Source organism: Prionailurus bengalensis, chromosome A3, assembly GCF_016509475.1.
Source record: "Prionailurus bengalensis isolate Pbe53 chromosome A3, Fcat_Pben_1.1_paternal_pri, whole genome shotgun sequence".
NCBI lineage: Eukaryota > Metazoa > Chordata > Mammalia > Carnivora > Felidae > Prionailurus > Prionailurus bengalensis.
The window spans coordinates 15,794,435-15,807,100 of NC_057354.1; the positions used below are offsets into that span (position 1 = coordinate 15,794,435).

At 42.9% G+C, this 12,666-nt stretch overlaps 1 protein-coding gene across 1 annotated transcript in view; it reads right to left on the reverse strand.

The window, feature by feature from the left end:
- The window catches only part of STK4 (serine/threonine kinase 4), a 93,291-nt gene extending 87,324 nt beyond the window's left edge, over positions 1 to 5,967 (reverse strand). Inside the window, exons 1-2 of the mRNA XM_043602285.1 lie at positions 5,822 to 5,967; positions 356 to 436 (exon numbers count right to left, since the gene is read on the reverse strand). Of these exons, the coding sequence (XP_043458220.1) occupies positions 356 to 436; positions 5,822 to 5,856 (116 nt within the window). The 5' untranslated portion in view covers positions 5,857 to 5,967. The remainder of the gene's footprint in view (positions 1 to 355; positions 437 to 5,821) is intronic.
- Positions 5,968 to 12,666: the final 6,699 nt, after the last annotated feature.

The following is a 12,666-nucleotide window of genomic DNA, read 5'->3' on the forward strand; positions in this document are numbered from 1 at the left end:
TAAAAATGTACGATCAACAAAAATTCTTGAAGTATAAGCTAGTTAGTGCTGTTACATAGATAAAATCACATAACCCATGGATTCTATAAGAGAGAAAGTAATGGATGCCGTTGGTGTGAAAGAGACCAGAAATCAATGAATCTGTCTACAATGGTGACTGGGAGAGAGAGGAAAAGGGCATTTCAAGCTGTAAGCTGACCTTCCTCCCGACCCAGAGCAGTGCCATACACAACATTTCTGTCCCTCCTCCTCAGGTGTATGAACTATTGACATGAGAAAGGTGCAGCTACTTCCAGTGTTAGGGGAAGAAAAAGACTGGGGCCTACTGGTCCACCTGTTTGTTCTGTACACTTACCCTTCTCCAAGTTTCTCTAAGACATCAAATACTTCTTCCGGCTGTTTAGTTAAACTATCTTCATCCAACTTTTTCAGCTGCCTGTGAATGAAGAAATAAAAACATAAAATACATTTTATTTACCAGCAACTAGACCACAAAATACGTTATTTATATTACAATTAGCATCTTAGGGATTTCTCTACAAAGTCTTCACTAGTGAACATGAAAGGCAAGCTAAGAGACTTTTTTTTAAGTTTTTTATTTATTTAAGTAATCGCTACACCCAGCGTGGGGCTCGAACTCACGACCCTGAGATCAAGAGTCGCATGCTCTTTTGACTGAGCCAGCCAGACACCCCGAGCTAAAAGACTTTTAAGGGACGCTGAAGGGCAGCTCTATAGCAGTGCTGCACGTGTTCTGGCTCCCTCTGATGAGCATAATCAGGACCAGAGGGTAGACAGCTACCAAGAGTCAGATTTCAGTTCAACAGGTATAAGAAACTTTCTAACAGTAAAAGTTGTTCTGAAATGGTTTAGACAGCCTTAAGAAGTCCCTAGTTTCCCATCATTGGAGAATTTAAACAGAAAATGAATCATCATGTGGCTAAAATGCTACAGAGTGGGTTCAAGCGTTAGAGGGAACCTTTAAATCCATTTAAATCTTGAGATGCCATGAATTAAAATGGCATAACTATCTCTTCAAAAAAGATGTTTAATGTAAGGTTAACTATGAATTGAAATATGGTCTCAGCCTGGAGGCCAAAGAAGACAGAGTCTCTCACCCTTCATTAGCAAGATTTTGCCAATTTGGTCAAAACATAGAGATTCTACAGGTATCACAGAAACAGAAAGGGGAAGGTATACACTCAGACATGATCAAAAGTGAAAAATAACTACACAGCTAGGAATTTCAAATAGTCTCACAGGGACTCTTCCACGAGCAGCAGTGTACCTCCGATGAGTCCCAAAAATCAAAGACATATGGGTGCTTATAACTTCCAGATAATTTTTCAGACTATGCCAGACATAGTAAATAACAAACACAGGAGGTTAAAAATTAACAGTATTTTTTTAAAACTCTGAGACCTCTGAAAATTATTAATGGGCTTAAGGAAGAAGCTTGCCAAGGAATATCTGTGTGTGTATACGTGTGCATCTTCTACACAATGGCTTCCTGAAACTACAAAAGACAGCAAAGAAAAGACAGCTCAGGAAATGGTGAAATATGGAAGTAGCAACACTAGAGATTTCTTTGTAGAGAGAAGGTTCAAACTAGCTGGACAATACCAATTTTTACATGAAAAGACTTGAATTACACATGCATGCGCGCACGCGCGCACACACACACACACACACACACACACACACACACACACACACCCCTTCCCGGAAAAAATAGCAAAACCAAAAGAAAAGACAAAAAAGAAATCCCTGAACACGTCAAGTGTATCCACCCATAACCACTGATCTCTAAAGGACAATCTTTTATAATTCTGTAAATGTCAAGACTACGTACTAGAGAAATGGAGAAATGCTCCACGTCAGTAATTGCCACAACTTGAAAATTAACAAAATGACCACCGCGACCTTTGAAAATCAAAAGGTCCTAAATATTAAATTCCAATGACATCATAAAAACTAGCTTCAAAACAAAAAGGGCTGAAGTGAAACTCCTCTTAAAGTTCAGAAGCAACATGTCTATGAACTCAGAAGTTAGAAAGAACATCACATAAACCAAGGGAGGCGGGGAGGCAGGGGGCGGGGAAGCACTGAATTTATAACTGTATAAACAATGGACAATACCTCATTTCTCAAGTATAATTAAACAGCTTATATAAAGGAAGATCAAATGTGTTCCTCTGAAGTGTTGACTTTGTGGTCTGCAAAAAACAAAACTCACGATTTCAACTACTCTGAGACCACAACATAACAAAGGAAACTGCCACTGCCTTGACAGAAACAGCTGCAAGCGCCTGATAATCCTCTGACAGAACTTTCTATACCTGCTCAGGCAGTTCTCTGAAACAATCGAAGTGGGGTGTTTGTTTGATTTTGATCTGGGCTTAAACATCTTTATTTCTCTGGTGCCTCACAACCCAGAAGTGGTCGATAAATATTTCCTAAATTGATCAATGAACGTCATGATGGGAATCCTAAGCTTTTACCAGGAATCCTTGCGAGTTTCCAAAAGAATAGAATTCCACCCTAAAAAGGGTTAGCAGGTTATCAACGATTAAGATTACTACGGAAAATCTTTTGGTGACTCTTAATGACATTTATACCATAAATTTTCATGGAAGAAGCACAAAACAGCCCCGACTGATGATTCAGCTCTCAGCTGGGACTTCCCCAAGTCATAGGTAGTTTCTTTGCTTGCTCATAAAAGAACAGGCCTGGCCAACACAGCCTCCATGGACCAAACACCGGCAGATGCTCCTCTCCTAAGTCAGATGGCCACATGGACAGCCAAGCATCCCAGAAATGCTCTCTGCATCCTCCACCACGCTATTATTATCTGACACCAATTCACTTTTTTAAAAATCATAAACTTCTACATAAGCCATCAACTTTAATCTCTCATCACTCAGTCACACGCAAACGAACGCAGAGAGGATTTCCTGCATTGAGACTGCAATCCCTTGTTGGGAACACATGCCAACCGAATCTCTGACAAGACACCTGTACCTTTCCAAACACAAACAAGGGTGTTTAAGAAGTAGTTACTCACAAGTCTGGCTAATTCTGAAGCCTCTTTCTCCCATCTTAGAACTCTTGTAAGGTTCATTTTATTAATGTCTACTTATCCCTCTTTCCATTCAGAATTTGATAATGGTTACAACAAATGTGTAAGATAAATTGATGACTTTTTTAATGATCATAAAAATCAGTATGTTCTCCCTCCCCAAATTCATATGTTGAAGTCCTAAATGTCAAGACCTCAGAATGTGACTTTATTTGGAGACAGGGCCTTTAAAGAGGTAATAAAGGTAAGATGAGGTCACATAGGTGGGCCCTAATTCAATAAGACTGGTGTCCTTATAGGAGGTAAGGACACAGATAGGAACAGAGGGAAGACCATGTGAAGGCACAGGAAGGAGACAGCCATCTGCAAGCCAGGGAGACAGGCCTCAAGGAAACAGCCCTACTGACACCCTGATCTCAGACTTCTAGCCTCCAGAACTATAAGAAAATAAATTTCTGCCATTTCAATCACCCAGTGTGTGAAACGGACATGGCAGTCCTAACAAATGCAAGTAATAAAGTTCATCTGCTGATGAGGTTCACCTAAGATGAGCAATTCATTCAAGAATTCAGCCCTGCAGGGGCGCCTGGGTTGCTCAGTTGGTTGAGCATCCGGGCTCAGGTCACAATCCCACAGTTTGTGGGTTTGAGGCCCACATCGGGCTCTGTGCTGACAGCTCGGAGCCCAGAGCCTGATTCCAATTCTGCGTCTCCCTCTCACTCTGCCCCTCCCCTGCTCGCACTCTCTGTCTCTCAAAAATAAATAAATGGTAAAAAAAAAAAAAAAAAAAAAAAAGAATTCAGCCCTGCAGTGCTCTCCTCTTGCACATTTCATAAATTTCTGAAAATCCAAAAGGTGCGGGAATGAGTGTGCCAAAATGCACAAAGGTTGACTCTTTTGCCCAAGCTAATATAACACAAGGCAAAGGTAGAAACAAAACTCAGATTCCTAATCCTCTTTTCAATTAAACCAATACCTCGGAAGAACAATGAATATATTTCAGAAAGAAATATAACCCGTGTACATTTATAACTGGATCACTATGGTGCTTCAGCAAATACTTGCTAACACACACAGGCCCTGTGGAACCGGGATCCTTCCACAGAGGCATCAGACTGAGGCAGTTAAGAGCATGGACTTTGGACCCGATCGCCTGGTTTAAAATCCCAGGTCTGCCCCTAACTAACTGTGGAACCTCCCACAAATCACTTAAACTCTTTGTGTCTCAGTTTAATCACCTGTGAAACAGAAATATGGAGATAACCACCTCATAGGGTTGTTGTGACAATCAAAAGAGTCATAAGAAGTTGAATCACGTGAAATTATCATTTTTATAGGTCAATTTCATGAGGCTCATAAGGAGACATGGAAAGCACTGGGAAGGTGTCTGGCTCCCAGTAAGTGCCGTTTGGGTAAGAATCATTATTATTTCCGTCTCAGCACACTAGAGTGGGGTGATTATGAGTCCACCCCAACCAGCTATTTGCCTTCCGCAGTGTTTGCGTACTTCAAACAAACACCAAGTGTGCAGCCCAGGCTGCCAATCCCTTCCCTTCACCTCTCCTTTGCCCCACACTCCCACACGCAGAACACTTCCTACTTTAGTGCTCATTCTGCTGCAGGAAGTCAGAGGTCCCTGTGAAATAGAAGCTAACTACACTGCACCCCAGAGAAGCATGACTCCCTTGATCTCTGCACTCTACTTTTCTCCAGATGTGGCAGACTGACATAAGATCCTGGTGTCCACAGAGCAAATCAATGATACAACTATAACCAGCCCAAGAGTTCAGACTTTCTAGGATCTGCTACCTCCCTGATCTTGACTTAAAACAATTCCAGGTAGTAGTAGGATCTGGAGCTGATACAAAACAATAGAGGCCTGAAAAGGGCCCAGTCTGGTCAGGTCACGACCCAGACCTGGAGCAAAGAAGGAAATACACAGAGCTGTGTCGCATCTCTTCTGGGCCTCAATTTGCCCATCTTGAAAACCTCCTCTTATTTCCTTATTTCCTTCCCAATGACAGATTTGAAAAGCTGAGGAGAACACGAGGAAAGCTAGGAAGGCACTGGGCATCAGGAATGAAAGATGCCATCATCATCCTAGAGTGGGGACACCATCCAGCAAATCTTCCTAAATGCTACCCTCCACAAAGCCTTCCCTTGCTGGACCTTCAACCTTCTCGGCACGCCTTCCGCCTTAGGCGCAAAGCTTTTCTCCTCAACAGATCCTCCCCACTGCACCCCTCAGGTGGGACCCCTTCCCTTAGAAAGTGCATCCAGCCTTCCTCTGCTTGTTCCTGATCCATACCTTGGACCTCTCTAGGTTCCCATCCTGCTTCAGCATCCCCCACCCCTCACCTCCCCGCTACCTCGATGAATCGCTCCTAGGACAGCCTCCCCGCAAGAGCCCCCGCCTTGAGCAGGTGCTCTCCCTAACTTGTCCCCACGTCCCTCAGTAGCTGCTCCCTTCAGCAGCGCCCCCCTTCCGCCAGGATGTCCCTCCACAGCAAGCGCTCTCCCCAACCAGCCCCACGTTTATTCCCCTGGGCGCGCGCTCCCCTCTGCCGGACCCCCTCCCGGGAGACATTTCCCCCACCCCCCCCCCAACTCAGCAGGTGCCCATCAGCCGGATAGCCTCGCCCCGCGGGTCCACCCCTACGGGAGCGCACCTGGTGCCTCCCCTCTGCCAGTTCCCGCCTTTCCCTCTCCCCACCCCCTGCCTCTTAGCCAGCGGCCCCTTACCGGCGCGGCGGGTTCCTCAGCTGCACGGTCTCCATGGCGCTGCCGGCAGCCGCCCAAACCCGCTCACTGCTCCATCCTCCCCCGGGACCTCCCCGAGCCCGCCCCGCAGACCCTCCCACACTTCCGCTTTCCGCCCCCACCGGAAGCGGCGCGCGCCGCGGGAGCGGGGCGGGGCGGCAAGGACCGGGCTTGAGCCACGTGGTGTGGACTTGAGTCACGTGGCGCTCGGGGCGCGGCCAAGGAACCCTGAGCTCCCTGCGCGAGGCCGGCGTCCGTGGGCCATGCAGCCTCGGTGCAGAGTTCCTCTGAGTTAATTCTGTGCTTACCGAGCTCCGTGTGTGTGGCGCTGTGCTAGGCTCTAGGTACGTAATAGTCAAGATCTAGAGGAGTCCTACCTTTTTCTGCAATTTACGGCGTAGAAAAGATAGTTACTAGACTGGTAGTTAACATAGTGATAAGTGATGATAGATAACTGTGATATGAGAACCTAACCAACGCCAGTAGGATCAGGAAAACTCTGAGAAGGCTGGAACGAACGGGCATTCATTCTATATATGTCTAGCATCTGCTCTGGGCCAAGCACAGTACTAGGTGCCGCACAGTGAGCAAAATAAAATTTCTGCCCTCATGGACTTTAACATTCAAGTGAGAAAGGCAATAAACGTAAAAACAAACTGACTAAAATGAGAGTGTAAGTCATACTAATGTGTTTAAGATTTTACGCACTCAGTCGGGCTCCAACTCACAACCCAGAGATCAAGAATCAGATGCTTCACCTACTAAGGCCAGCCAGCTGCCCCTAGTCACACTAATTTTTTTAAAAGAGTAGTTAAGGCAGAGGGAACAGTAAGGACAAAGATTTGTGTTAGAAGTTGCCATGTTTGGAGCAGAATGAATAAGGAAAAGTAGGAGATGACGTAGGAGCTGTGGCCAGAATCAGATTGAAAATGGGCCATGTACAGATACAAAAAATTACTAGAAGTTAGGTGTACCATTAGCTATCACTATGTAACAGACCACCCCAAAGCCCAATGGTTTGAACAGTTTCCAGCTTTTGGTTATTACAAATAAAAGTTATGATCATTTGTATACAAGTGTTTGTATGGACATACAGATAGGCATACATACATTTCATTTCTCTTGGGTAAATATACAGGTGAGAAATCGCTGTGCCATAGAAGATACATGTTTAATGTGCTAAGAAACTTTTTCAAGGTGATTACACTATTTTTCATTTCTACCCACCATGTATATGAGTTTCAATTGCTGTATATCATGTACACTTGGTATGATCAGTCTTTGCAATTTTGGCCAATCGGATAGGCATGTAATAGTGTCTCATCATTTTTAATTTGCACTTCTGTAAGGACTAATGATGTTGAGCATCTTTTCAAGCGCTTGTCATCTGTATATTTACTGAAGTATCTGTTCAAGCCTTTTGTCCTTAAAACTAGATTGTTTTTCTTACTATTTATTTTTTTTTTGAGTTTTTAATATTCTGGATGCATGTCCTTTATCATATATGTGATTTGCAAATATTTTCTGAGGTTTGTATTTTCATTTTCTTAACAGTCTCATTTGAAGAACAGAAATTTTAATTTTTATTAAGTCCAATTAATCAATTTTGTTTCATTTGTGAGTCATACTTTTGATGTCACACCTAAGAAATCTTGAGGAGGAGACCAACCCTGCAAGCTCACTTCCCAGGTTCCCATGTCACCTGACTTCTGGCTGGTTTCAGTGGAGGGCAGAACTGAGAGAGAAGCCAGACTCTTTCTCTGACTTTTTTGCTTCTGATTAAGTATCCAACAGTAATCTTCTCTTCAGCTCCTCCTAGAGTGGCCTGACATGGCTCCAGCTTCCATTCTGCTGCAGCTTCTGAACTGTGTAAATATCACCATTTCCTTCTTATATCCAAGTCCTAGGCAGAGTAGTTCCTTCCTGCTACTGCTGTCCTTTGGGCTCCCTCACTATTCTCTGTTGGCATCTTGGCTCCTCTGTCATCTATCAAAACAATTCCCTCAATTAAATTCTTTTTTTTATATACAAATCAAAGCCACACTGAGATACCACCTCACACCGGTCAGGGTGGCTACAATGAACAACTCAGGAAACTATACATGCTGACGAGGATATGGAGAAAAAGGAACCCTCTTGCGCTGTTGGTGGGAACGCAAACTGGTGCAGTCGCTCTGGAAAACGGTGTGGAGTTTCCTCAAAAAATTAGAAATAGACCTACCCTATGGCCCAGCAATAGCACTACTAGGAATTTACCCAAGGGATACAGGAGTGCTGATGCATAGGGTGACATTCACCCCAACGTTTATAGCAGCACCTTCAAATTATGGAAAGAGCCTAAATGTCCATAAACTGATGAATGGGTAAAGAAGATGTGGTTAATATATACAATGTAATACTACTTGGCAATGAGAAAGAATGAAATCATGCCATTTTCATCAATGTGGATGGAACTGGAGTGTATTATGCTAAGGGAAATAAGTCAGTCAGAGAAAGCCAGATATCATGTGTTTTCACTCATATGTGGATCCTGAGAAACTTAACAGAAGACCATGAGGGAAGAGAAGGGGGAAAAAATAGTTACAAACAGAGGGGCAGGGAAGTGAACCATAAGAGACTCTTAAATACAGAGAACAAACTTAGGGTTGATGGGGGGTGGGGGGGAGGGGAAAATGGGTGATGGGCATTGAGGAGGGCACTCGTTGGGATGAGCACTGGGTGTTGTATGTAAGCCAATTTGACAATAAATTATATTTAAAAAATAATTTTTTTTAATATTTATTTATTTATTTTGAGAGAGTCAGGAGGGAGGGGCAGAGAGGAAGAGGGAGAGAGAGAATCCCAAGCAGGCTCTGAACTGTCAGCACGGAGCCCAATGTGGGGCTCGATCCCACAAACTGAGAGATCATGATCCAAGCCAAAATCAAGAGTCAGATACTTAACTGACTGAGCCACCCAGGCGCCCCTTAAATTCTTATTCAAATCCCTTCTGTAACCCATCTTACTCAGAGTGTGTTTTCAGGTTAGATCATGTTGATACACCTGAGTTGAAAAGCATTCAGAACTGTAAACTGACAAATTACGATGCTGTCTGTACTTCTTTCCCCAAGACTAAGTGGTTTATGATTTGAAATCAGCATATAAAAGTATTGGCTGTGCCTGGCTCTGTTAAATGAAATGTAACATTTTCCTGATTATAACACATCTTTACTCGCCAGTGTCTCTCAACCAAGGAAGGCAAAGATATTATTTAAAGAAACTATCAATTAACCCTGAAAAGAAGTGTTTAAACAACAATAAAAAAACTATGTCCAATAATAATGTCTGTGCATATTATTATCTGATTAGGGAGACCATGGCTTTAATATCTATTCCTTCCCCCATTAAAGCTGAATACGTATTAAATATGGCTTTGATGAGATGGTTAACTCAGAGAGATGAAATCTTAATGTCAAAAAGTTACTTCCAGCCAAAAAATAGATAGAACCCAAATGTCCATCAGCTGATGAATGTATAAACAAAATGGACACCCAAAATGCATACAGCGAAATATTATTCAGCCATAAAAAGGAATGAAGTTCTGAGGCACGCTACACCATAGATGAACCTTGAAAACATTGTGGTATGCAAAAGAAGCCAATCACAAAGGATTCATATGGTTCCATTTACATGAAAAGTCCAAAACAGGCAAATCTATCAGAAAGTAGGTTACTGGTTGCCTTAGACTTGGGGGTGAAGGGGTAGATGAATTGGACATGACGACTAAAGGAAGTGGGGTTTCATTTGGGGGTAATAATATTCTAAAATTGATCGTGGTGATGATTGCACAACTCTGAATACAATAAAAGCCACTGAACTGCACTCAACTTTAAATGGGTGAGTTATATGCTAGTGAATTATTTCTCAGTAAAGTTGTTTTTATTTTTATTTTTTTCTCATTAAAATTGTTTTAATAATATTTGAGCCTCCAGAAACACTGAGAATGAAAGTTTTTTTCAGGCTTTCTGATAATGCTAAAATCTACTATGATCTATTTAATACCTGAGAAACACATGTGTTAGAGAGGAGTCAAAATGTTTTTTAAGAAGTAAAACCTCAGAATAGTACTTTATTTTCACAGCCTGTTGTTACATACTGTAACTAAATATTAAAAAACAGTATCACATCTAATTCTCTTTTTAGCCTATCTATATAGAAGCAGTTTTGATAGTGCTTCTCATGCGTTTCCACCAAAGTAATCTTAACAGCTAAAAGTTGAAATCTTGGGGCGCCTGGGTGGCTCAGTCGGTTAAGCATCCGACTTCGGCTCAGGACATGATCTCGCGGTCTGTGGGTTCGGGCCCCGTGTCGGGCTCTGTGCTGACAGCTCAGAGCCTAGAGCCTGTTTCAGATTCTGTGTCTCCCTCTTTCTTTGACCCTCCCCTGTTCATGCTCTCTCTCTGTCTCAAAAATAAATAAATGTTAAAAAAAAATTTTTTTTAAAGTTGAAATCTTAATTTTGATGGCCCCCTCTTTTCACTATTTGGCAATATTCAAACAGGAATTTGGAGGTAACATATCAGAATCAGAATTCAAGTGACAGAGGATAGCTCAGATTGGAAATGATGGGAATTTGACCCACAGACAGACCCACAGGTGTGTAGAATTTGGGAGTAAAACTAGAGTTGATTTTATGAGGCACGGGTCTGAAACAAACCGGTCTGTGGAGAGAAAAAAACAGATAAACATCAAGTACAAACAAACTCCATGTCGATTTCAAAATATAAAGTCATATCTTGCTTTTGGGTAGAGGGAGTCACCAATACAAAGCTATCCAAGTCCTTAAATTAGTCAGTAGGCTTAATACAATCCAATTTAAACGTCCAAGAGTGTGTGTGTGGTAGTTAAATTGATTCTAAGGTTTATGCGTGACTAAACATATAGGAGTGTCTGGGAAATTAGTAAAGTTGTTTTTAGAGTCACCTCTGGGGCCCCTCGGTGGCTCGGTAGGTTGAGTGTGTGACTTGATCTCAGCTCAGGTCTTGATCTCAGGGTCATGAGTTCAAGCCATGTGTCAGGCTCTGCACTGGGTGTGAAGCCTACTTTAAAAAAAAAAAAGTCACTTTCTCCTAGAAGACTTCCCCTCTGACGCCCCCTCCCCTAAATTTCTTCAACGCTGCTTTTATCAAACCTGCATTTATAGGCAACATTGTGGGAAGGGATTGCCAGTTATCAATTACTGTGTAAGAAACCACTCCCAGGGGCGCCTGAGTGGCTCAGTAGGTTGAGCATCCACTGTGGTCGTGATCTCATGTTTCCTGAGACAGAGCCCCACATTGGGCTGTGCACTGATGGTGTGAGCCTGCTTGAGATTCTCTCTCTCCCCCCTTCTCTCTACCTGTCCCCCACTTGTGTTTGTGCTCTCCCTCTCTCGAAATAAATAAATTAAAAACAAAAAACATTAAAGAAGAAAAAAGAAACCACTCCCAAAACCTAGTGACGTAAAACAGTATTTGTTCTCTCTCATAAATCTACAATTTGAGCATGGGTTAGCAGGGAAGGCTCATCTCTTTTTCATGGTGTCAGCCAAGATCAGTCACCATTTGGATGGATTACCACCCAAAATGCCTCACCCACATGGCTGACAAGCTGGTGCTGGGGGTAGAGGGGCCTTCTCTGTTTTTGTTTTTGTATCTCCTCACAGATTAAAGGCTGGGTTCTGAACGATATTTGTGAGCGAGAGCCAGGAGGAAGCTGTAGTCCCTTTTAACAGCATAGCTTTGGAAGGTAGATAGATAATATTTCTACTGTTGAGGGGGCCCCAAAGTCCTGAGCAGTTTCAAAAGAGCCGACATAGACTCCATCTCTTGATGGGGAGTGGTAAAGTTCTGGAAGTGGGTGGGACTGGAAAGTGTTGTTTTCCTCATTTTTGGAAAATATAATTTGCCACAGGCATACTTGTCTGGTATACCATTTAGAATATACCCACCTCCAAGCAACTGAAAAAAAAAAAAAAACCAACAACACCTAAATAGTGGCTTAAGGCACCACGCATTTGTCGTTTATTAAGGAGTCCAGAAGTCAGTAGTCCCAGGGTTGACTCAGTGGCTCGACAATGTCAATTTCATCTTTCCCCTCCCACCCTACTCAGTACGTTGGCTTTTCATACCTGTGCTGATTGCCTCACAACTGCAAAAATCAGTATATATCCAGGTGTATATCCTTAACCCAACAGTGCCCAAAGCAGAAAGAGAGCAAAAAAGGTTATTTTGAAGTCCTGTACCTCTTACGTGGGAGGAAAAACTTTCTCATTAAACACTCAGCAAACATCCCGTATCACTGACCGGATCAGGGTCATGTCCACCCCTGACCAATCACTGGTAAAAGGGAGAGAGAGTATTGATTCCCTTAAAGAAATATGATGCATCCCCTGGGCCAGGAGAATCTCAGGCGAAATTCAAACTTCTAGAAGCAAAGATGGAAGCTGTGGAGTAGATAAGCAGCTGTGTGTGTGCCGCCTCGAGTTTTCCCACCACACAAAGTGTTCGTTCTTTCTTCTTGCGTGGAGTCTGTGCTGGACTGAGGGGATTCATAGGCAACAGTCACTCCGCCCTCAGAAAGTTTACAGTCTGGTTGAGTTTACATAAATAATTGTAACTAAATTCCTGAGAGACCAGGTGTTTGTCAACAAGCCTTTATAACTGCAGGCTTGGTGCCAGATCCTATTGGGTCTTGTGGAGACAAAAATAAAGACCTAGCTCCTGCCTTTAACGACCTCAGTCTTTGAGAAAAACGGTAAACTTACAATCACAGAGTGTTAAGTGCTAAATAGGGGTAAACCCTGGTTG